The sequence below is a fragment of the Palaemon carinicauda genome, chromosome 6, assembly GCF_036898095.1.
Source record: "Palaemon carinicauda isolate YSFRI2023 chromosome 6, ASM3689809v2, whole genome shotgun sequence".
Lineage (NCBI taxonomy): Eukaryota > Metazoa > Arthropoda > Malacostraca > Decapoda > Palaemonidae > Palaemon > Palaemon carinicauda.
The window spans coordinates 137,636,260-137,663,990 of record NC_090730.1 but is presented as its reverse complement, the minus strand read 5'-3'; the positions used below and the strand labels follow the sequence as shown (position 1 = coordinate 137,663,990).

The following is a 27,731-nucleotide window of genomic DNA, read 5'->3' as shown; positions in this document are numbered from 1 at the left end:
CCAATTGGAGCCCTTTTGGCTTATAGCATCCTGTTTTTCCAACTAGGATTATAGCTTAGTTTGTGATAATAATAATAATGATAATAATAATAATGATGATGATGATGATGATGATAGTAATGATAATAATAATAATTATTATTATTATTAATAATAATAATGATAATAATAATAATAATAATAATAATAATAATAATAATAATAATAATAATGATAGGAGAATCCGAGGGATCAATGTCTCTCAAGTGGAGGTATTAAGACGTAAGGGCAACACCTTCAAGTAACGAGATCTGTGGCATGTTCCCGAGGGGTGACATTGGGTGATGGATGAGAGACTGATATTATTGAATCTCGTTACACAATGCCTTGGTTGTACAAATACATCGCAAAATATCTTGCTGAATATTAAACTTGATAAAATATTTTATTAGCCATGGGCTATATTAAGACTTTATTTATTTCCTTTTTGATTACTTTAAAGATAACATAAACATTGCCATTTACCTGATAATAACTCTTTGTAAGTTGTAATGAAGAATTAAGGTTTGAGGCTAAGATTTGTAAACACAAAATACGGGAATCTTTGTTAGTTATATATTTGCAAATAATATTAAAAAGCAAATATTGCTTTAAGGGGTGGGATTAAAGAGCCTGAAAGGGATCTCATAGTATTCATGAAAGATTTAACTCAATACTGCGAAACTAAATCGTCATTTGGCATTTCTCAAAAATACCATTATAGGTTGTCAACAAGGGCGTCATATATAACTATATATCGGTAGCCTGGATTTACAATGTAATATAATCCCAAAATCTTTTAGGGTGGTACATGGCTTGAGCCGAAGAAGTAAACTGATGAAGTGATGCATTTTGCGTTTAATAATAGGACTTTATAGTGTGATCTAGACATGATTGTTTTGTAATGTTGTTAAAATTCTACCCACTTGGTATAACTCATGAGTTAGATTAGTTGCTGAAATACATAAGTTTTGGACAAATCCATTCAAATTACTTTAGAAAAAGCATTCAGCTCTTACTCTCTGAGGTACATATGCAGCAGTTATTATTTTTGGGGTAATTTTATACGAAGGGTACATATTGATTTTCATGGATTCAGATCTGGATGATAATTATATTGGATTCATTGTACTGGAATATTATCTGAAAGCATCCCACAACGATTAATTGATATGTTTGTCAGGCTGGAATGAATACAAGTATCGCAAAGGGCTTTGTTTTCGTAATTATAATTATTGAAGCAGAATAATAACAAGTCATAGTAACATTTTATTATCAGCAGTAATCATCACCGTTATCACTTTTTGTGTCATCTTGTTTGGGCTTTCATTCCATCAATATAGTGGGATGTACTTGTTTACTGTTAAAAACATACGCCTCACTATGAGGGGCCTCTGACTTGCGCATGCCCGCCCCATCATGATGGCCGTCATTATGATGTTTCACGAAAGCCCTTATGCCAATAAGAGCTAAGCTGTACAGCAGGTGTCACCGTGGAAAGAAGCGAGACTGTAATGGGGACTTAGCCACGGCCAGCTCAGCCGAGAGGATTGTAGAGGACTTTGGAATGGGAGTGAGAAGAGGAGTAAGAGCAGTCTGGGAGAGGTGGAAGGAAGAGGGAGAAGAGGCCTGTCGAAGGTGAAGGGGAGCTTAAGGACATCAGGATTCCAATTAATTGGGGCCCTCTATATGTCAGAGTGACAGCCGACGGCCATTTGACGTTTAGCAGGATATCTTTGGAGATATTGATTGGATGCTTTGACGATAGCATCCGGGTAACGCGAGTTCACCAGACCAAAGAGTATGTTTGCGTATTTACGTGCTATCGATTGCATGACATTGCAAGTTGCAATGGAGAGTTGTTAGACATGGTAAAGGGAATCTGCAAAGAGACATTATGTTCGCAGAACTGGTTGAATTAAAGATATAGCATTACCCTTCATTAAATACGAGACGTATGCACTAGCACTTTATTGCATTGAAATTTGCATGTGGTTGTAAAGTACTCGACTGGGGACATGTTAGTAAGCCCTCACCATAGTAAAGTATCCGTAATAGGTCGGTGTTCAAACTTAGTCTTCGCGTGGTGCAGTCAGCAGTGGCGTGTGTTTTGATACACAGGCTTCAATGTTGAATGATAACTACGATGCCTATATACATATACTAGTGTACGCGAACAGTCATAAAATGACAACTAAATATTTAGATAGATATGCACAAACGCAGCTCCCTCTCACCAGGATATGATTGCCCCCTCTTTTTCCATTCCAAGGAACAGTGCTGGGCGTGACCAAAAAGAAATATATATATAGAAATATAAATATATATATATATATATGTGTGTGTATATATATATATATATATATATACTATATATATATATATATATATATATATACAGTTTATACTGCCAGACATTTGCTCTTTATTATATAACGGAGAAATTTATTGTAGATTTTTGTGTTGGGGTAATTAAACATTGTTTTAGTAACGATTGGTATCAATAACACACTTTTTTGTTGGTATGCTCTTGCATCCCTACGGTTACATTTGTGTATAGAATTTGTGTGTGTGTTCATTTTGAGTTTTGTCGAAATTAAATGATTTAGGAGAGCCAACGAGACGTCGTAACTTTTAACGGCGTAAAATTGGTCAAAGGTCGTAACAAAAGTGCAAGGGTGAATTTGCCTTTGGCGCTAATAAAAGAAAAGAGAATATTCCACAAGGTTTTTGTTGATACACGTAAACACATGCATATACTGTATATATATATATATATATATATATATATAAAACTTTGGTTCTAAATAATTTTTCACTATTATTTGTATTTTAATTTAGTGATTTGTTGATTAATTACTTGACTGCATTAATCTGGTACATTTCTCGGAATATATATATATGTGTATGTGTGTGTGTGTATGTATACATACAAAAGTACTTCTTTCGGCAAGCAGAGAAAACAATGCTAATTCAATGTTACTAGTGCAAAGGCGACATCAATATGTTACGGGAAAACATTCTAACATTCTATGCGCCTGTACTCTCACACAATGCCACTTCACTTCATTGAAAACATGTAATCAGTGTGACATTTATTGCTTATACCAACACCTCACAAATTCAAAATAAACAAACAAACACACACACATATATATATATATATATATATATACATATATATATATATATATATATCTGTGTGATCTATTTTGACTGTTGATGCCGGTGTTTCTAGAGATAATAAATGTCACACCGATTACATGTTTTCAATCAAGTGAGGTGACATTGTATGAGAGTACCTGCGTATTGATTTCTTCGGGAATATAACAATGTCGCCTTTGCATTGGTAGCACTAATGAAATTTTCTGTGATAGCCGAAAAAAGCACCTTTGCATAACTAGGGCAAAAACAAACGAACAATTCTCTGCGTATGACGCACATTGGCCGCACTGGTATGTTTGTTTTCATGCGAAGGAAACTTTTCTGAATCGAGCGAAATCCCCATAGCGAACCCAACCGATTTTTATTTGGACCCACGGGGAATTTTTTTCCATTTCTAAAGGTCACGGGTTGAGGCCTCAAAGAGATGATACGCTGCGTAGTAATTCGATAACTCTGTCCTTTCATTAAATAGTTTAAAAAGTTAATTATTGGGGTTTATAACGCAGTTGCTCGTGGTTCAATTATTAGAAAATGTGATGTTAGACAAAGACGGTAATAATTAGTAATTACAATAATTATATGCAAGTAGCCATGGTTCATGGGAAGTTACAATTTAAAAAAAAAAAATGATTCTTGATGTGAAAACTAGATATTCCGTGACATCTGTATAGTGAAAAGGAGAATGTTGATATTTTCTCCCTTGATCTCATTGAGCGTCTTGGCATTCTTATCATATTTGGCCAACCTTTTTTTATGAAAGGTTATGCAAGACATTATTTTGGTAACGGTGCATTGTCCTCAATTTTATGACTAGCGGTGTTCTTTCGGGTGTTGGAAATGGACTCAGATTTCCAGCTCTCTTGGTCTTAAGGATCTTCTTTGGTGCAGCTCATGTTCGTTTTTATAAGGTGTGACCTAAGTGTTTAGGTATGCAGGGAGATCCTACTGTCTTTTCAGTTTAGTGGTGCTGGTCCAGATTGCGCTGGAATAGTCATTGTTCCTTTGTCGCGGGTTATTTTTTTTTCTTATACCCAGGGTATAAATATTGAGAGAGAGAGAGAGAGAGAGAGAGAGAGAGAGAGAGAGAGAGAGAGATGCTTTTCGAAAATCAGTACTGTATCATGACAATTTGTAAATCATTACATCTGAAATGTACAGTAGGCTTCAGTAATTACGGTACACTTCACGCGAAGCTCAGGAGACGTCTGACAGCTGTGTTGTAGCAGGTAACACCGTGTTTAGCAAAAGAGAAAGTGTTGGCAACGCTGTCAGTAAATATGGTCCATGAGCTTGTAAACGTGTAAGCAAAAGCAATAATATTAATTTTATGAAGTGCTGTAAAAGAAAATGTTATTTGCTTAACAGCATTTGATAAAATTAAAAGAAGAAAGCTTTGGATCACATTTTTTTTTACAAAGCTCAGCGACTTGGTTTTACAAGCAGCGTTGCCGACAGTTTCTCTCTCTCTGCTAAACTCAGCGTTACTTGCTATAATGTACAGCCGTCAGACGTCAGCTTAGCTTCCCATTAAGTTGACCGGAATTAATGAAGGCAATTGTTGAGCGTAAAACAAATCAATGGCATTTGTTGAAACTTCATGGCTGTCCAACCTTGCCCCCCTTCTTGGATGGTGACATTGTATGGTGGACCATTCAATAGAACCACCCTTTCACTTGAGTGAGGAGTGGGGTTCTTCCTCTCCCTCTATCCACCCTTTCTTGAGAAGGATCTTTCATCATTCTTTGACCCTACGCTGAGGTTTCTTCACCTAAAAGCATTACCTCGTTCACCATATTTTGGTAGAATAGGTAAAGCTTTCGTTTGCCATTGAGAACAAATGCATTCCAAATAAACGTATATCTCTCTCTCTCTCTCTCTCTCTCTCTCTCTCTCTCTCTCTCTCTCTCGTGGTGGCGTTGTTGTAAATTAGGTGGCACTTTGAAGACCCGAACGATTTGGAACAGATGGGTGCCTTCCTAAAAATTTAGTATACCTTTGTTTCACTAAACAGTGAATTGACTACCTAGTTGTCAGTCAACCATTGCGGGTTGCAGCTGAAGTGGAAGTGGCGAGAGAAAGAGAGAAGGAAAAAACTAGACGTGAGTGTCCGTCTCCACTTCAAAATATTTTTTCACCATTGAAGGAGTGGAACTATTCATAAGAATATCACAAGATCTCTCTCTCTCTCTCTCTCTCTCTCTCTCTCTCTCTCTCTCTCAAAAGTACACGTTATAGTACTTAGATTTAGCATTTGTAATATGCTAAGATAATATAATTGAGGAATGTGTAATATTTAACTTCGTTTCAAGTTATGGTAACCCTCGTGTTTGTGTCGTTGAAAAATAGTCTTATCGCGATGCTGCCCTTAACAAGCGCTGGTTCCGAAGAACAGATAATACCCTGTCGTATTTATGCTTTTCCTCTATTCAAACCATCCACAATATTTGCCGCTTCATACTGTACACCTACGCAGATAGCTCATTATGATAGCGGACACAGTCCCATATATATATATATATATATATATGTGTGTGTGTGTGTGTGTGTGTGTGCTTTTTGGAAGATCTGTGTTATATAGTTTTATGACGTCGCATAGTTATTATGATAAAGTTGTTAGAAATGTCTTTTCTCGTTATGGATTATTCTATTTACTCTTTAAGGGTTTGTTTACTTCATAGTTTGTCCATTGTTTTTATTTCATCACTTATACCAAAAGCCTATATATTGGATTATATATCTGACATTCTCCAAGGGAATGTATTGTCACCTATGTTGTTTATCCTCCTCATGGAATTTGTAATGCGTGGAACAGTCGGAGATGTTGGAGAAGGATTGGACTGGATTGGCTTTTCGTGTGCTAATAGAATCTCATATTGCGATATATAAATGGTTAAGACCTTTAGAACTGTAATGAGTAACCCTGATAAGCTTTACATAACCTTGACCTTTTCAAGAGTTATTTGATAGCATAGAGGGCTTGCCATTAGAGATCTATTTCTGCTTTTTTTGGTGGAATTAAAAAGAAATGTTCAGAACTCGGTCTTTCTGTCGACGGACAGGCTCCCCAATTCCGTTAAGGTTCTCTTAAACAAAGCATGATTTCACTGGATTAATCACTACAACACAATATGTTCATAATGTAGATGAAATAGAAAAATCTATTCATGTGTATCCATTGAACCCAGAATATATATTTTGCTCGTCCAAGGAACACATCTCTATGACAAGAATTTTATCTAAGGAACACACATCACGAATAGAAATATCGTCTAAAAAACAACTCTTGCAGAAGAGTTTCGTACAAGAATACATCTTTCGCTGCAGAAGTATATCGTCCACGGAACACATTTCTTGCAAAAGATATATTTTTCCTTTGAAAATCTTTTGCACGAGAATTTCCTCTAAGAAACCCATCTGAAGCACAAAAATTACATCCTTGGAGCACGTGTAGCAAAATAATTTAGCTAAAAGAACAAATATTTTGTACATGTACACTGTTAGAAATTTGCCGTAAAAAAAAAAAATGGTAAAAATCCTGGAATAAATGTTGCCTGGCATAAATGTTATCATTTTTAAGACAGATATTTTGACGTTAGAGTGATGTTGCGGTCACCAACCCGTAAATGATAATAACAAAGTAGGGTATAATTACGGTCGCCTTTATTTTACTGAAATAGGGCTGAGAACAGTGCATTTTTACGGAGAATTTCCGATTAAAATTAAGTTTTTTTAACAGTGTATTTCACTCAATTGGCACATATCTTTCTCGACAATATCATCCAAGAAACATATCCAATAGAATTTCGTCCAAGGATCACATCTAGTAATTAGAAAATTTGTTCAAGGAACACTTATTTTCCACGAGAATTTCGTCCTTAGGACACACCTAGTCCATGTCACGTCTTATGAACGATAACTTCATCCAAGGGACTCAATATAAGATTTATTACGAGGATTTCGTACAACACTTTGCGGAAAGGGAAATTCTTCTGTTTGTTGATACCTCTTAAGAATAGTTGTTAATGGTACTGAGATAATTCCCATAAATTAGGGTATTGGTATGCATTATTTTATTAAAGTATTTACGATTATACTTTCCTGTCGGTAAAGGTATGGATAAACTCTCCTGTTTGGCCCTTTAAAATTGCCTAATCCCAATCTTTTTGGCAGTAGAGTATTGGCAGGTTTGGCAGCTTTTTCTTAAGAAATATATGGGTGCTATATCATCTAGAGGGCGTGGCGTACGTCATATCATGGATAGCAAACATGGGTTTTGAACATGGCACACAACAGCATATTGAGTAAGAGGTTTTGACTGACCTGTGTGTTGTACACATTGTGGATGGCTGAAATTTGAGTAAGGTTACATTCCTATAACTCCTAGCTAATATTTCAAATTGGAATATGATGAACGAAGTGTGCATCAATATATTTGTATCGCTTGTTAACCTAGAATGAAAAAAAAATGTGGACAGGCAATTATCGTATTAATTTAAATGTCAGTGTACTTCTATCGTGATCGTAATCGTATTGTAGAAGAATTATATTGTAGTATTGGGAAAGTTTATGTAATTAGTTAAGCCATTATGTATTGCGCGAACCATCCAGGTTCAGTGTGCTCATCCTGATAGATGTTGACTTTCAGGGGATGTGGTTTACATAAAACTGTTCAGCTGTTGATGTGATATTTGTTATCAAAGAGTGTGTAACATATAAATACAATGATTCTCTTGGGGTTCAAATTACGATCAGTAAATGAATTGAATGCAAAGACTAATCAATTAATAAGTAAATCAATGAGGAAAAAAAAATAAGAAAATAAGTAAATGACATTGACACCCCATCTGCCAGGATATCTCCTTTGGTGAAAATGATGCTTACATAAAAGCACATGAAAACTCATTTACTCTCTCTCTCTCTCTCTCTCTCTCTCTCTCTCTCTCTCTCTCTCTCTCTCTCTCTCTCTCTCTCTCTCTCTCTCTCTCTCCAATTAGTTCTCGTTCATGAAAGTAATAAATTCACTCTTATATACAAGGTCTCGCTTATAAATGTACAGCATTATATATACCAGAACTTAGGACACTCTCTTTCTCTCTCACTCAGACACACACGCACACACACACACACACACACATATATATATATATATATATATATGTATATATACACATACATTTATATGTATATATATATATATATATATATATATATATATATATATATATATATAAACATGCAACATGAACACCGTGGCTGATTGGTTCAATACCTTGGCTGTGAATTCTTGTGACCACGTTCAGTCCCAGATTTTCAAAAACAACGATGATTTGAAATTAGGGAAAACGTGTATTATTCATATGCGTAAGAGGAGAGCCGTGGGGACAACGTAGGAAGTAGTTAGATAGAGAGCTTGGAAGAGTTTATTCATTATATTTAGTGCAAAACATTTGAGTAGCTATATATATATATATATATATATATATATATATATATGTATGTACATACATATATATATATATATATATATATGTATATATGTGTGTATATATATATATATATATATATATATATATGTATGTGCATACATATATATATATATATATATGTATATATGTGTATATATATATATATATATATATATATATATATATATATATATGTGTGTGTGTGTGTGTGTGCGCTATGCGCTATTAGCTCATATTCATGAATATTCTTTTTTGTATAAATTATATATATATATATATATATATATATATATATATATACATACATACATACATACATGCATACATACAAACACATATACACACACCACCATAATGCAGAGTATCCTGCTTCAGAGCGTCTTAGACAACTAGAATGTTTTGTTTCGTTCATGACCACCTTTACTCCGTGTCACTTTCTATGCAAAGCCATCGATTTGATGCTGCGAAGACGGGACATGTATCTATGCGTCAATGCAGGTATGCCTCGGCAGTAAAAGTCTCGAGTTCATAGTTGCTCATGTTATTGTCTTGACCTTTTACATGACCTTTTCTTTTGTATGTTCACATGCGAAAGTAAGAAGAGGGAAGGAGGGGATGAGGGTCACACGAGAGAGTGAGAAGGGGGGGGGGGGTTTGTTTTTGGCTATGGTGTAGATGTCGTTTGTCTGCAGAGACACTCGTCAGTCGTCATCACTGGTGAAGATCATCATCTACAGGAAAGATCACCATGAGACATATGGCAGAAGTTGATGTCCCTTGCCTTGGGGGAAATGAAAAAGGGGGAGAGTGAGAAAACGGAAATGTGAAAAGGGGAAAAAAGCCAAGAAGTCTGGATGGAATGAGAGATGACGGTTTGGATCACTGGGTTAGTTGTTTTTTATTGGGGGGAGGTGGGGTCAAAATGGGGGATCGGGGCAAAGGAGATTCTTCCAAGGTTCGTATAGGATTTGTGGTAGTCCTTGGACAACAATGAAAATTTTCTATCTTTCCTTTCAATTTTTTCTCCAAACCCGGATGTATATGCGATTTCCACTTCGATTTTTTTTTTCACTAAGTAAGAATGTGAATAGCCTGAGTGTCTCTTTGTCGTCTGTCTTCACTAGAGGAATTATCAATTTTCAAGATATATCTGTGGTACTGAGCTATGGATTAATTGTTGTAGTGTTATTTCGATTACGTTTTACTATTAGTCTTATGAAATATATACATCTAATAGACAAATAAACAAATCAAATTCCTTGTATAATTTGCCTGAATTAGATATATATACCCACTCGAAATGAAGGCAACATTCTCCTTTCGGGACAGAAAGTTTTGAGGGGGTCAGACAAAAGTGACGTGACCAATATCGGGAAAATTTCTTGAGTTCCGGTGGCTCATTGACATTTGACTCAGGTTGTTAGTGTATTGGCTCACTACTGGTGAGAGTTGGAAGCGAATTCGGCCTTGAAGGATCTCTATTTTTTAAATTATTTTGCAAAATTTTCACAAGTTTTATTGCTCCTCCACTGTGTAATTTTCATGAAAAATAATCATCACATTTATATTATTGTTCCAAGTATTAGTATGGATGTTGACAGTGTAATTCGAAATTTCGTTGACTTGTATTGTCAACGTGTTTTTCTATTTAGTGACAAAAGCATATTAGCGCCAAATATTTAAAGTTCAGTCATGGCCGACAGAAGCAATGCATCGGACAATGTCCTAGAGATGGTCAATATATACATATGATCAGAGTCCAAAGATAAGACCTGGGAGTGCCAGACAATGTCTACTGGTAACTATGCAGGTAGACCCTTATCCTTCAAATAAAGACAGTACGCATACGGAAACTCTTGGATAGTAGCGTGCTTCAACTCTCGACCCACAGATAGCGAGTCATGAACGTTCCCATTAGGCCACCACAACCTTACAGATGTTTACTCGAAATTAATCATATTTTTTTTTTCAATGATGTTTTGCGTGTACAGTCAGTGGTTGCAACTGTATAACGGTAAGTATGTTGCAGATCATTTGCATTCAGATGACTTGAGATGAAAGTAAATGAATAGGTAATTATAAAAGATTTTGAAAAAAAATATTTACAAGTATATAATTAGTAAAATTTATAGTATTTTATGATATTGTAGGCCATGTATTACAAGTTAGGCTATGAAAATTGACAAAATAGAATGTGGATTTTGCATGGAAACTTTTAAACGAATTCTATTTGCTATATTTTGACAAATATTCTTACTTGTGATGTACTATAATTAGAGAGAAAGAGTACCGCATCCGTACCCTCACATACTTATTTCTCTGTTATTCGAGTACTATTTTACAAATTTGAATATTATGCAAGTTTGTCGACTCCATTTGATGAAATAGAGGAAAGGAAAATGAGTGAACATACCCCTGTCTCTCCACTAATTTTTTTTTTTTTTTTTTTTTTTTTTTTTTTTTTTTTTTTTGCAAATCTAGCATTTTAGGAATATATGGAAAAAACCATCTTCCTTATTTGCATAGAATTAAACAATGTTGAACCGCTGTAACTCGTCTCTCCATTCGGCATACATGACTTGAGTGACGGCCGTAATTGATATTTACCGGAAAAGGCATTTTATTTGGTGCTCCCTTTATTACTTTTGCTTGTCATTTGTTACGTGGGTGAACTCGGGTTCTTTGTACGAGGGATATTCCAGTTATTTAACAGAGCACTGTCAGCACTCAACCAATTATGGGAAGAAATAGATGGTCTTTGTACTTTTGTGCATGCGGAACGCACACTCGTGTCTATATACAAACACATGAGAGAGAGAGAGAGAGAGAGAGAGAGAGAGAGAGAGAGAGAGAGAGAGAGAGAGAGAGAGAGAGAAAGTCACGTTTGTCATGCATGGGCTATTATCAGATCCAGTTTCGTAACTACCTTTTATCGAAGAGTAAGTTTTTATTTTTATACATTCAGCTACAAAAACATACTTATGTATATATATATATATATATATATATATATATATATATATATATATATATATGTGTGTGTGTGTGTGTGTGTGTATGTGTGTATGTATATATATAAACTGTATACACATATATATTTAAATTTATATATATATGTGTGTGTGAGTATGTATATATATATATATATATATATATATATATATATATATATATATATATATACTGTATACACACATATATATATAAAAATTTATATATATACATGTATATATATACATACATATATATTTATATATATAAATATATATATATATATATATATATATATATATATATATATATATATATAGCAAGTACAAAGTTTATGTTAATTGAGTATTCTCAAATGAATTTCCAGTGAACAGTGGAGTACTCCAAGGGAATGTGTTGTCATCTATGTTGTATATATTTCTCATGGATTTTGAAATGCGTAGAACAGTCGGAGATGGTGGAGAAGGATTGGACTGGATTGGTGATAAGAATTTAGCAGACATAGAGTATGCTGATGATGCTGTCCTTGATAGCAGAATACCACAGGATTTGCAATGCTTGCTTGTTATAATGCCTGAAATATCACACGAGATTGGGCTGAAGATAAATAGAAGAAAGTCAGATGATGAGAACAGAGTATGCAATGGAAGATGAGATATCATTGGAAAGCGAAAGGATTAATGAGGTAGAATCATTCAAGTATTTAGGAACTATGATCTCCAATACAGGATCTTTAGAATAAGAGTTTGGTGAAATATTGAAAAAGTAAATCAGACAATGGCTAGGTTAAGTAAAATTTGGAAATCAAATCATTGAAATTACATATAAAAATCAAACTATATATCAGTTTAGTGATATCCGTGTTACTCTATGAACATGAGTCATGACATGACAATGAAACAATCTCCAATACATTTAGTAGATTTGAGAGCAAAGACCTCAGAAAGATATTGGGAGTTAAATGGCAGGATACGATTAGAAGTGAAACTCTAAGAGAGAGTACTCGAGTGCCATATGTGGATGAGATCATGATGAGGGGTAGTAGGAGATGGTTTGGACATGTTCTTCGCACTCCCCAAGAGAGATTAGTTCACCATACGTTCAGCTAGGCACTAGAAGAGTTGGAAGTCCCAGTCTTATATGGTTGAGGACTATGAAGAGCGAAGGAGGAGATGATAAATGGAGAATTATTGAATTAAAACCTCAAGATAGAGACAACTGTCGAAATCTAAATGAAGCCCTTTGCGTCAATAGGCGTAGGAGGAGATGATGATGATGATAATATACAGATAGCTGAATAAATAACCCTTATATATTTGATATCATTAGAACGAGACCTTACATATACTGTACCTTTTCTTAGGCTTATTAATTGAAAAGGGAAAATTGTATACCTCGTAAGAAGCCTTGGGGATAAGGGGAAAGTAAGGAATGAAAAGAAAGGATAATTGGATTTTGGAAAACAACGGTTCCTCCTCCTGGGAACTGGGAAAGTATTAGGAAATATGGATACAATCTCAACCAGATTCTTTATTTCAATTCAACTTATTTGTGTTGAACATTCGGTACGCTAATGCTGTGCTCTGTAGTCCTAATTAGTCATCGTGCTGGAATTTCGGATAATGACGTACATTCTCGGACTTGGTGGTATTGAAGCACGAATAATACATTAGTCCACGGTTTTAGAGATTTGTGTTTTTAATAATATTTTTTGGGGGGTACGTATATGTTTAGAAGATATTATTAAATAAAGAAATAATCAGTTGTTCCAAAGTGAGAGACTCATCTCAATTTTCACTTGCCCCTTCTAACGAGTTGTATTTTATTACGTTAAAGAAAGAATTAAAGAAAGTATTATCATATTACCCGTGAAAAATGTGAAAGTACAAATTTTCGAATAAAATCAACACCCTGGACAGGTAACAAACAAATCAAATTTATATTTTTCTATATTGAATCAGGTCGTCGCCACTTAATAACATGACATCCCTGTTATCCCTCATCGAGCTGAGGCTTAACGTCGTCATTCTCATGAATTAATTTGAATAATGGACTTGAGGTATTAGGAGGAATTATTGCAAGATCATATTACCAATCTGCACATAGGTTTCTTTTTTGGATTTACACTTTCAAGTATTAGTTATTGCGTTTATATATCTATTTATTTCTATCTATCTGTCTGTCTATATATTACAAGAACAGTTTATATATATATATATATATATATATATATATATATATATATATATATATACCAGTATATATATATATATATATATATATATATAATGTGTTTGTATGTGTAAATTGTTCTTGCAATATGTAGTATTTCCGAGTTAATACATGGTTTATGCCCTTACCGGAAGGCTCATGAACAGTGAATCAACCCTTTCATGTACATTGCACCAACCGCCGTAATCTTTGATTTAATTTTTCTATCGGCCGTACCTTCCGGCAAATCTTTTCTTTCATTTAATCATCTCTCTCTCTCTCTCTCTCTCTCTCTCTCTCTCTCTCTCTCTCTCTCTCTCTCTCTCTCTCTCTCTCTCTCTCTGTAGTAGTAGTAGTAGTAGTAGTTCCATATTCTCCATTCCTAACCAAACTCGCTTTCTACCATGTTAGAATTTTTAGTACATTGTGTTAATTACATAATATACCTTTTGTACCGTTCTTATTCTTCCCATATTAAGTAAGAAATCTGTCTCATATTTGTTTTTCATTAATAATCGCCATCGATTCATCATTCCCAGCCGAGAGAGTTTGTTCTTCATTCCCTTCCTACGTTCGAATGTTCTCATCGATAGGCAGTCTCTTCTTCTCTCCAAATCCTGCAGAGCCCCTGCTACCTTTAATTGCTCCAATTATTCTGCGACACATTTCTTATCTCACCCATCATCATTTTCCGTTGCAGTTTTTCCAAATACTTATAGGAATCAAACATTTTATTGGCCCACTTCCATTATCCATCTTGACATCCACTTCTCAATGTTTTCATCACCAATTTACCCGTCTTTACCTGATTTGGCTTTATATTGTCAATTTTTCCATCCTAAAGCATCATTGGCTGGCAACCTCTTTCATGATATTATTGCATTATACATGCGTAAGTCTTTCACTTTGATCACTCAATTTCTTCATTCATAATGAGATTAAATAGTCAAGGAGACGTAATGAACACTTGACAAAGGCCATCTTATTTTATTCCGTATTTTCATAGGAAATCAGATCCACACAACCTATTACTTGCTTCAGTACTCTCATATCGTCTCATATTATTCTTTCTCTTGTTTAGTATTCATAATTAAACTCCTACCTTACTCATAACTAAAATACACTGGCTATGACTTACATGTATTATTCATATATAATTAGGCAATTATTCATTTTAATAGATCGGAATCTTTCTCATGTTTATTACTTACCGTGATCAGCCAATGAAAATCACAGTTATCATCATTCCATGATTTCTCAGTTTTGATTATATCAGCTTTTATTCCCTTCGCATTCTTTAACCTCCCCTTTGCTCTCCTAACGTTCGCCATCATCACTTTCATAATTAATATCTAATTTACATCGATCTCTTCTATTCTTGCAGTATTCAGATCATTCTCCTATCGTCCACATACATCAGCTTTAAAATACTCGCTTCAGGGTCATTAAACTGCTTTCTTTTCATTTTTCGTTCCTCCATTTTTTCATTTTATTTTATTTCTAAGATCCACATATTTGTATGAATACAGAATGTATGTGATAAGAGGTATGGGGACAGTTGCACCTGTTTTTTGAGATAATCGTCAATTTTTTTTAGGTTATACAAATGTTTTCTTGCATTCAGGATTACGAACGAACAAGCTCATTACGTTCGGAAAGAGAGAGAGAGAGAGAGAGAGAGAGAGAGAGAGAGAGAGAGAGAGAGAGAGAGAGAGAGAGAGGAGAGAGAGAGAGAGAGAAAATGTGTTTGAGGTTTTATCATTTTTTAATTGATAAACCTAAAATCCGACTTCACGCTGTGATATCCCTGCGCTGACTCATTAGTCCCAGATCACACAGGCCTTGAATAATATTTTATGAAAACTGTAACTCTTATAGTATTTAATCGAAAGTTCAAATCCTTGTATTAATGCCGTATGGGAAGGGAAAATTTTTAATGGTTGAATTTTTTTGTACAATTTTTTCATTAATTTATATATTTTTTTTTAGCAAAGGAATCGGTGACCACCGAGAAAAATAGATTTTCTATTTTCTCTATTTCATTTACTTGTATATATGTGTGTATATATATATATATATATATATATATATATATATATATATATATATATATATATATATATGTGTGTGTGTGTGTTTGTGTGTGTATATATTATACAAAGTATCGCTTACATTTCAACTTTTTATGTTATTTTAGATGTAAATGAATGAAAAGTTTGTGTATTTTATTTTTTTAATATAGACCTTTTTTGTATTTGTTTAGTCTTTCAAACAGTTTATTAATAACAAAACGTTATAGCTAAGGAATTTTCTGACTTGAATAAAAATCCATGACCTCAAAATTGGAACGTGCGAGGTGAAAAATACCCAAATTAGCATTCTAAATTTAAAGTAATAAAGTTTGCATGACAATCTGCGAAATCATAGCGAATAAAAACGGCAAAGAACGAGACCTCTACCAATCTTTCGCTTTATTGTTTTTTGAGGGGGGTCCATCCTTCAACTCTTTTCCTCCTCTGCCAGTTTATCTCTTTCTTTTCTATCTTTTTGAGTCCGTTTCTCATCCAGGTTCCTGTTTTTTTATGGGTTCGTTTCTTTTTTTCCTTTCGCTACTGCATTTCACATAAGTTCTTTTTTTTTTTTTTTTTTTTTTGTTCTGTAATACTTTCAGTATTTTGAAATTTAGATGGCTGTATAACCTGTATACTGTATTAATTTATATTCATATGATTTAGTATAATTTCCGAATATTTTTTTTATTCCTATTATTTTATTATATCAACCTCCCACTAGTTACTAATATTCTTGTCCTTTTTGTAAACAATTTCTATTTTTGACATTTTTTGTTTTTAGTTTGCAAAGTAATTTCACTTTCAGATAGGCAGAGGATTTTGCCTTATCTTAAGTTTTTCATTTTTTAATTAATTCTTTTTTTAAATTGAATTAATTTCTTTTTCATTTTTACATGTCTACACTTCATTCCTTTCAATAGCAAATCCATTTCTCAAGTCTATTTTTCGAAAATCATATAACGTCTTTTCTTTTCATAGACGAATTGGTCGTTTCATTTGCTCCCGTAAAAATATTTTCTCTTACAAATGTTCTCCTTATTTTGCACTTTTCTGGCAGATTTATTTGATCACAAAAAAGTATCCTCATTCCCCATTCTCTATTATACAGCCTCCATTCTATCAAGGAACAAATACATCGCCTTGATTGCTCTATCAAACACCATTTTCTTTACCATTACATTTCTCCCTTTGATTTCTATTCAGTGATAATCAAGGGCCATTACATTTCTCCCTTTGATTTCTATTCAGGGATAGTCAAGGGCCATTACATTTCTCCCTACGATTTCTATTCAGAGATAATCAAGGGCCATCACATTTCTCCCTTTGATTTCTATTCAGGGATAGTCAAGGGCCATTACATTTCTCCCTGTGATTTCTATTCAGAGATAGTCAAGGGCCATTACATTTCTCCCTATGATTTCTATTCAGAGATAGTCAAGGGCCATTACATTTCTCCCTTTGATTTCTATTCAGGGATAGTCAAGGGCCATTACATTTCTCCCTTTGATTCATATTTCAGAGATAGTCAAGGGTCATTACATTTCTCCCTTTGATTTCTATTCAGGGATAGTCAAGGGCCATTACATTTCTCCCTTTGATTCATATTTCAGAGATAGTCAAGGGTCATTACATTTCTCCCTTTGATTTCTATTCAGAGATAGTCAAGGGCCATTACATTTCTCCCTTTGATTTCTATTCAGGGATAGTCAAGGGCCATTACATTTCTCCCTTTGATTTATATTTCAGAGATAGTCAAGGGTCATTTTCCCTTTGATTTATATCCAGAGATAGTCAAGGGCCATTACATTTCTCCCTTTGATTTCTATTCAGGGATAGTCAAGGGCCATTACATTTCTCCCTTTGATTTATATTTCAGAGATAGTCAAGGGTCATTTTCCCTTTGATTTATATCCAGAGATAGTCAAGGGCCATTACATTTCTCCCTTTGATTTATATTTCAGAGATAGTCAAGGGTCATTTTCCCTTTGATTTATATCCAGAGATAGTCAAGGGCCATTACATTTCTCCCTTTGATTTATATTTCAGAGATAGTCAAGGGCCATTACATTTCTCCCTTTGATTTATATTTCAGAGATAGTCAAGGGCCATTACATTTCTCCCTTTGATTTCTATTTCAGAGATAGTCAAGGGCCATTACATTTCTCCCTTTGATTTCTATTCAGGGATAGTCAAGGGCCATTACATTTCTCCCTATGATTTCTATATAGAGATAGTCAAGGACCATTACATTTCTCCCTTTGATTTCTATCCAGAGATAGTCAAGGGCCATTACATTTCTCCCTTTGATTTCTATTCAGAGATAGTCAAGGGCAATTATTTGCCTTTTCCAATGGCCTCCTCTTAATTAAAAAGGCATTTCGACCTCCTTTTACAATGTCAAGAAAGGCATTGGAAAATTCGAACGAGCTAAGTAGAGGCAAGCTGATTCCTCTTCAACAAACCAGGAAGGCTGATGGCGAAGTTCATTAAAGTATAATGAAACCGCGGAAGGGGAACTTCCATTAATAACCGACGAGGACCCTTCCCCAAAACTTTTTCTATATAACGCTTAAATTTAATTATCGTCCATTTTTTTTCTTCGTGGCCTATCTGTATTAACCATCACTCAAAGTCATGGCTCTGTCTCGCTGTCTCTATTTTTCTGAAGAGAAAAAGAGAGAGAGAGAGAGAGAGAGAGAGAGAGAGAGAGAGAGAGAGAGAGAGAGAGAGAGAGAGAGAGAGAGAGAGAAAGGCAGTATCTGTATCCGTTCCTTATCTCACGTTCATCTGACAATTTCAAGGGATTTGTATGCATTGCCTGTCAGACGTACTATTGTTATTTGAAAATATTCGTCTTCTTGTTTTTTTTTTTTTCTGATATGGTAGACATGTATTCTTATTTATTTATTCTTTTATTCTGCTTTTCCTTGAAAATTTCATTCTTCATTTTTTATCTCTCTCTCTCTCTCTCTCTCTCTCTCTCTCTCTCTCTCTCTCTCTCTCTCTCTCTCTCTCTCTCTCTCTCTCTCTCTCTCATTTTACCCATAAAACCTCTTAGATTTTATTAATAAGAATCCCTTATCATTTCCATTTTAGACTGAAATACCATTAAGCCATAAAACTAAAACAATTTTCTCGAGATATTGAGTAGAAGTTTGCTAATGTTGTCCTTTATTAATGAACTTCTCCTTAATTATACTTTTCGTCTTCTTCTCCTCCCACAGGTGCCGTTAGAGTGTCAGGCAATCTGGAAGATGTTGCCGGAATGACAGTTCCCTTCAGCGTCTGGGCTATCGACGGAGGAGACCCCAAGCGGGAGTGCGTTGCCCCGGCCTCTGTCATCGTCACCGTCAGGAGTGTATCTGCTCCGCCCGTAGCCTTTTCGCAGCCCTATTACTCCTCCGACTTGTACCTCCCTACTTACGTTGGGGTTCGCGTCCTTTGCATCAACCGTTCAGGAGAGGCTTCCGAAAGGGATCGCTACAAGGACGCCGAAAAGCCTCCGATGAAGTACTCGATCGTGGACGGGGACGAGACCAAGCGCTTCGCCTTTGACGATTCGAGCAATTGCTTGTACGTGAGGGACCAATTGAACTTGAGGAGCCATTACAACCTGACCCTGAAAGCAACAGATGGCGCCTTTACGTCCACAGCCACGGCTGAGATCACAGTCTTGGAGGCTCCTCTTTCCAGCCTCGTCTTCACCCAGGACAAGTATTTCGCCAATGTCTTTGAGAACTCCACCAAAGAGGTGAACTTGGTTGCCGTTGGGGTCAAAGGTCAGACTCTCAATCACCATATCAAGTATTCCATCCTCAACCCTACTGATACCTTTGAAATCAGACCTACAGCAGGTATTATCAAAACCACTGGAAAGCCTTTTGACCGAGAAGTGAAAGACCACTTTACGTTAGTTATTGAGGTAAGTTTATTTATATTTGTTCGTTGCTGTATTCGACTTGAGTTACCGCAGAAAGCGGGTGCATTTTGTTGTGGTTTGTCCCTAAATCTTAATCTCATTTAAATTGTATGCTGCTCACGGTTCCTTGTTATCGGGAGAATCGTAAACATGTAAATTTTTCTGAGAAATTTGTTCCGAACGAAAGAGACCCTCGATAACTTTCATGACATTGCAGTGTGTCTACTATCTGGAGCGCTGGCCAACTCAAAGAGTTATTTAAGACCGAAGAGGTCTTTGGTCTTGCTTTACCAACACTGTTTTCACATGCAAATGAGAGGAAGCGATTCCGATGCATCTTGCAGCGAAACCGTTTTTTCCTCTTGTCTTTTTTTTATTGTGTTGCAGTTGGATTTGTTTTTTACGCTGACCTTTTTTACCTTTTAAGCCATTTCTTTTTTCTCTTTCTCCATCATTAAAGGCGAAGGACGCCGAAGAGCCGACGAACCTTGCACATGTCCTGGTTCACGTGGTGGTAATGGATGTGAATGATAATGAGCCCATCTTTGTCAATCAGCCTTACATCGCGCTCGTCTCCACGTCTGCCGAGAGAGGACACGTCGTTACGAAGGTAATCACAGCAGGGACTCTTTCTCTAATTCTGGTCCATTGGATTCACGCCAAATGGGCCGGCCCTGGGTTTCTCCTAGGTAGAGCGCGAGCTCTTAACGATCCCCTTCAGATTTGCATACAAATGTCTCCCTATCACTTCAGACCTCTCAGGAAATAAGATTGCTGTTTTGCTCATTTTTTTTTTTTTTTAAATTCAGGTTTTTCTTAGCTTCGCTCTCTATTTGTGTATAATTTTGTTGAATATCTATCTATCTATCTATCTATCTATCTATCTATCTATCTATATATATATATATATATACTTATATAAACATATATATGTGTATATATATTTACATATATATATATATATATATACTTATATACACATATATATGTATATATATACATATATATATATATATATATATATATATATATGGATGATAATAATAATAACACTAAGAGACAAAAAAAGAGCAACATGAATACGAGAGCAAGCTGAAGTAGAGGATATTCTAATTACATAAACACAAAAGAAACATAATGGACAGGGGTAGGACATAGAATGAGAATAACAAAAAATAGTCAAGAAGAATAACAGGTAGGCCCATAGAGATTGCAAAAGAAGCATGGGAAGGAAGAGAACTAAGAAAATTTGCCGTTGTAGGCTGGCATAGAAAGATCTTAAACAGGCGCGTGTTGAAGGGTATGCCTGGGGCCTTTGTCCTGTAGTGGACAATGCAGCTGCTGATGATGTATATATATATATATATATATATATATATATATATATATATATATATATCATCATGATCATCATCCGTTCTAGTCCACTACAGAAAAAGGCCTCAGACATGTCCTACTCTCGTCTGTTTATGGCCTTTCTATGCCAGTCCACACCCGCAAACTTTCTTAGTTTGTCAATCCATCGTCTTCTCTTCCGTCCCCTGCTTCTCTTGCAATCTAGAGGGACCCATTTTATTATTCTTGATGTCCATCTATTGTCTGTCATTCTCATTATATGTCCTGTCCCTGTCCATTTCATTTTCTTACATGATGTTAGAATTACTCCCACTTTATATATACACCAGGGTTCATTAAATAATTTGTCCTTTTCAAGATTAGGTGCCCTTTCCCATTGTTAGATTAATTTTATTATGTCCAAAGCCACTGAGGAATAGATTGACGTCCTATGCCTTTGAAACCTTATTCTTGCAACAGAGCATAATACACCCTTCCCACGTCTCTCCTGAAGGTGCGGGCTGTAGATGCCGACGCAGAGGATTTCGGCACCGTTCGCTATGAATTGGTAAGAGGGAGTGGCGAGCTCTTCGCCGTAAACAAGAAATCTGGGGAGATTTCCCTGAAGCAGTCGTTGATGGTGGCCGATAAGACTTACAGCCTCACTGTCGCCGCCTACGATGGGGGCAAGCAGCCCCTGAGCTCCCAGGCGCATGTCATGATCAGGTGAGACTTTTTCTTGTACTATTATGAAGGGAAATTATATTTATGAATACTGATAATAACGGTGGTAGTTTTCACATTACAATGTCGTATATTGTGAACGTCATTAAATGTCAGAGGTCATAGTCTCTCTCTCTCTCTCTCTCTCTCTCTCTCTCTCTCTCTCTCTCTCTCTCTCTCTCTCTCTCTCTCTCTCACACACACACACACTTATATGGGGAATATTACTTCTGTTGTAGGGTGGTTTCGGCAGAGGGCCCCATCTTCACCTCGGCTAGGTATAGCGTATCCGTCAACGAGGACGCCCCCAAGGGAACGCCCGTCGTCAGAGTAGAGGCGGAGAGTCCCTCGGCAGATCCCATCATGTACACCATCGTCTCTGGCAATGTGGAGGAACTCTTTGCGCTCGACTATGCCACCGGTAAGTTCATCCTATACTAACTCCTTCAGTGTATTGGTTATTTAAGAGTAAAGTCCAATAGGACGGGAAACCTTGTGCCTTTTTTTCTATCCCTGGCATGAAGAAGACCAGATAAAAGAATGGAAAGGAAGATTAAAAGGGCTTAACCGCGAAAGAAGAGGTAAACCAGCCTCTTAAAGAAGATAGTTTATAAGTTTGGATTCCATGAGAGTGAATCAATTCTGGTTTATTAGAAAGGGCGAAAGAATAATTAAGTAATCTTAGGATTACCAATTTTCAGTGAGTGAAGGGTTTGTTTGTATCATATTAATTCGAAAGTTTTGTAACTGATTACACATTATATAGTTTAGTTGTTGCCGACTACACGAGTAAAAGCGTTGTGACAAAATCTATGTTATTAAAGTTGAGTATCAGTTAATTACCTTTTCATGAAAATAGTTTAATGATGGGTTTGTTTCTTCACTGGTTCATATTGGCTATATGTTGCAATTGCTACCAACAATAATTACTTGATATATTACACTTCTCTAGTTATTTTTCCCATTGTCAAGAGTTAACCGATTCTCATAAACAAATCCATTATTAGATTTGGTATATAAAAGTCTCACTCAAATTCAATCTTTTGTGTAACTAAGTTGATTAACTTAATGTTGAACGTTGATCATATTTCTGTTACAATTTGCCATGAAATTCAGAGGAAGAAATGATTTTAACACTGAAAAAAAATTAAAGTTGATTGAAAGGTCATCAAAACAAAAGCAGTTATCTTTGAACTGGATTGAACAATAGATTCTCTAAGTTCGTTGATCCTCTGAATAACAATGAATACTCCATCTCAAGGAAGTAATTTGCGTAGAAATTCTGTTGGATTGGTCTAATATTAAACGTCTCCTTGGTTACTATATTGATGATAAATTACGTGGATTAAATGTAAATGTTTTTTGGCTTGTTAAGGTGAAGTAAAAATGACCTCAGTTGGCGTTGTTTTGGTGAGGCCATGTTTCTATATCCCACACAATACCTTTCTATTTTCGGAGAGATCGGTATTGATAGGCTTCAGGCACTTCTGTTGGATCTCGAGTTTAGAAAGGCACGTCTGCTATATTTAGTCGATTGACGAAAACAGTGCATAGACTGTGTACTTGTGTGTGTGTGTGCATTTGTGTTTTATAGTGGGAAACATAGATTAATAATCAGAACCGTGGAACTAACACAAGAGGACTTAGTAAAGCTGCATGCGTTTGACTTCTGACATTTCAGTATTGCACAACAATTAAAACTAAGATTCTGACGAACTATTGTCCTAATGTTTTGGGGATGAGGGAGCTCCAATGCAGCCGACTTGACTAGGGTACGAATTGAGCATTGACGAGATAAAAATAACCTTCAATAATCGGATTTGCTGGTGAAAACATAGCAAAAACAACTGGAGGGAAATGAAATTGTTTGTACTGCAACGAGGAGTAAAGATGCAGGTGAAACGTTAAATTATCTCCCGGGATGAATAAGTCACGGAAGTCTATTTGAAGAGTTAGACCGAAAGGGCAAAGAGTGACAGGAAGCCGAGAGGCTTTCGAGGTCACTTGCATGTGCGATTACGTTTACTGCGTATCTCCAAGGCAGCGATTAATAATGCCCGAGATAAAATGCAGATGATGGACATCCTTATAATCCAGGTGGAACGTTTAGGGCAAGGCTGGCAGCGTAGGAGAGATACAAAGGTTAGAGCGTTTCATTATAGACAAGGGCGAACATCGAAGGAAAGATTGATAACATTGATGGTGATGGGAGTGAGGGAGATATTTATAATGACGAAGAGATAATTTATTGAGGGAGAGTTCTTTACTTAGAAGAAAGAAATCTGTGGAAGCTGTTCATAAAGTAGGCAAGGATAAATGGAGGGTGAACTTTTTAAAGTAGATAGAATATCAAGATTGAATCACAATATATTTATGAGAAGAAAATAAGACAAAGAATTATTAAATGACGGTGAGATTTGAGTAGAAGTGTGTAAGCAATAAGGAATATTTAATATATATATATATATATATATATATATATATATATATGTATATATATAAATATATATATATATATATATATATATATATATATATATATATATATATATATATATATATAATGTAATGTATCATTAATTAACTGGCTTAAAAATAACACACTTCAGATAATGCGCTTTTGATAAATAGCAACTATTGGAAACGTTCCTGACCGGCAATCTGTTGGACGGGAGTTTGAAACATTCTCAAGCTCGATAGTTTCTGGCTATATGTAAATATATTTCTTCCTTGTCACGCTCATCGGCATTGCCAGACGTATGACCACTCGGTCTCTCGCCATCCCTCTGTAGGGGGAGAGGAAGTAGCCGTACCCTGGTGAGAGGGGTTACCCCGAGAGATACAATCGGAAACCAAAATCTCCCACAAATAGCCGAAACTGCCATGTTGTAGTTAGGAAAGGAGAAAGGGAGTGAGAAAGGTTGAATCTGTGTGTGTGCGCGTGTGCATGTGTGTGCATATCTATCTAGATATTTAGCTGTCATATTTTGCCGGCTCGGGTACATTAATTTTTTTTTTTTTTTTTTTAAATACGCAAATCCTGTACTTTCATCAAACTGTTCTCTCCGTCATTTATTAAACTACGCACATTTATGGATCAACAGATAATCTTTGATGGAGCGTATGTGTACACATCCAAACATGCGTTCTTTGATGGTGCAAACAGAGCGTAATTGTTGATGTTGTTTTGTGTAGTCTCCCAAGCTCAATTTCGACAATAGGTCAGAGAAAATAGAGACGAACCTATGATGTCGTTTATTCACATCGGAGACTAATGTCTGCGTATGATTACCCGGGCGTATCTCATTATCTCTGGACCAGAAGATAGGGGAACCGGTGCTTTGTTTGAATGTTTGTTCCTTTGTCCATTTCCCCGTGTTGATTATTGGTCTTTGCTGTGTAGTTTTTGCTTCTCCCGAAGAGGTTACAGTTATCGTAAGTTGTTGTTTTAATCCTTGTTATCTGGACTTTAATTTGGGCAGATGGTCCCCTAAATATTTTTTGTAGCGGTAGAAACCGGAGTCCTTTGACATTAGTGGTATACTTTTACAGGCTTTCTCTCGCTGTTTTTAAATTAAAATTTGTTATAACATTTGTTGACGGCCACTAAATTTTAAAAACAACTGCTCCGTTATTTTTTTTCATTAATGGAGTGCAACATGTGGAACTGGTGTGATTTTCTTTTAGTCATATGAATATAGATGTTACCTTTTGTGGATGTGCGTGAAAGTGTGTCTGTTCCTCTCCAACACTCATTTTACTGTTGGCTTGCTGCGAAAGGATTTGGGAATGTTCCTGTGTTGTTGGAATTTATGTATATTTTTGAAGAAATCATGTTTTTTTTTAGCTTGGAATATTCTTTTCTTTAATGAATTTTTTAGCCTTTCATGTGGAATATTTAGGTGTTCATGAAAAATATTTCTTTCTTTTATAAGTTATTGGCTTCTTTTCAGTATGAATGATTTGTATTCTATCAAGTAAAAAGAATATTTTGAGATAGGGTTTTGCCTTCGTTCACTATGAATATGTATTCTTTATAAGGTAATATTCCGTGATTTCACAGAGGATACACCGATTGTTTGTTGAAACATGCTCTGTTTCTTGAAGAATATTTTGTCGTAGATGAAAGTTATTTCGTCCTGAGAAAGTTTCCGTAATGGTCTTCCCAAGACATTTTTGCAGTTCAGAACTTGGAGGGTATATTCGAACTTAGCGTTATCACAGCACAGCTGATACCACGTGTCCTCTGGGGCTTTGGCCCGAAATTTGTGAGGGTCCCTGGATTTCCAGGACATGGAAGTCATTTCCAGAATTTCCGGGTTGAATACAAGGGCCAATTTCCTAGCAACTTTTTACCCCTGAAGGCTTACGTCTTCGGGGTTGAAGTTACTGGAAGGTTGCCGTTTGCTTTGGCTCTTTATTAAAGACAAAACACACTGAATTATTTAGAGTTTTTCAGGAGTGCTTAGCAAATAACTTTCAAGCTTATTACTACAGGATGGTTGATGACGAGTCTCTATGAGTGGTTTAAAAAAAAAAAAAAAGACTTGTTCGATTTCCTTAAAAACAGGACGGAAAAACGTAGTTAGATATATTTACAAATATATTATATACTTTTTCATGTAATGAGTATGTTGTGGAAAATTTTAAACACCTTATAGAGTTTTCAATTATATATTTTCCATACTCTTTCTTGCGTATGATTGTAAGTATGAATATATTTGGACGCCTTATAGATTTTTTAACTATGTATTTTCCGTACACTTTCATTGATGTGTAGGAATATAAATATATTTGCACGCATTATAAAGTTTTCAACTATACATAATTTCTTCTGAGAGGGTTTCTTGTAAACCATTCGGATATCAGCGAGCCTTTATTTTCCTTTCTTTTTCGGATGAGGGTGTGAGAGTACTAGCGTTAAACTATTTTCCACCGTAGCTGCTTCCTAAGGCAGCTTATAAACCACCAGGTACACAATTTACTGCTTAAGTGAACAGAGATACACCCGAGTATTCTAAGAACTAAATGCTTTTAAAGGTTTAATGGCCGCTCATGAATGGCAGAGGCAAGGGACAGTGACATTGCCCTATCAAGCAGGATATTACCCTAGAGACTGACCATATATACATATGATCAACGCCCAAGCCCCCTCTCCACCCAAGCTACGACCAAGGAGGGCCAGGTAATGGCTGCTGATGACTCAGCAGATAGACCTATAGACTTCCCCAAACCCCCCATCATTAGCCCACAAGGATGGTGAGATTGCAGCGACCAAAGAAACTGACGAGTTTGAGCAGGACTCGAACCCCAGTCTGGCGTTCATCAGTCAGGGATGTTATCACATCGGCCAACACAAGCCCTAGTGTTAGTTATTGGTCAGGGGAGATGAACAGATGATATAATTGGTGCTAAAGTCATTATGAGAATTCTCGGTCATTCAGGGTTGGGACAACCCAAGGGCGTCTCTTAATGTGCGCTGGTGGGGGTTGTGTGCTTCGGAGGAGGATCTATTTTCCTACTAGGACTAGCAACTGGAAATTGTACTGGGATATTGGTTCTGCCTTTCTTCTCGTAATTCGTGTTTATTTAAGATATTGTTACCAAACAAAACTCTTACCAGCTCTGCATTTTGTTTATTACTTGGTACGAATACAAATGTTTTGGTAGTGTGAACACTTCAGTATTATCATTATTATTACTTGCTAAGCTACAGCCCTAATTGGAAAAGCCCGGGAAAATAGCCCAGTTAGGAAAGGAAGCAGGAAAAATAAAATAATTTAAGAACAGTAACAACATTAAATTAGATATTTCCTATATAAACTATAAAAA

At 35.7% G+C, this 27,731-nt stretch overlaps 1 protein-coding gene across 1 annotated transcript in view; it reads left to right on the top strand.

The window, feature by feature from the left end:
• Positions 1 to 27,731, top strand: part of LOC137642659 (fat-like cadherin-related tumor suppressor homolog) — a 211,370-nt gene that overhangs the window by 30,592 nt on the left and 153,047 nt on the right. The window contains 4 exon segments of the mRNA XM_068375426.1: positions 19,147 to 19,844; positions 20,302 to 20,451; positions 21,691 to 21,902; positions 22,139 to 22,320. Of these exon segments, the coding sequence (XP_068231527.1) occupies positions 19,147 to 19,844; positions 20,302 to 20,451; positions 21,691 to 21,902; positions 22,139 to 22,320 (1,242 nt within the window).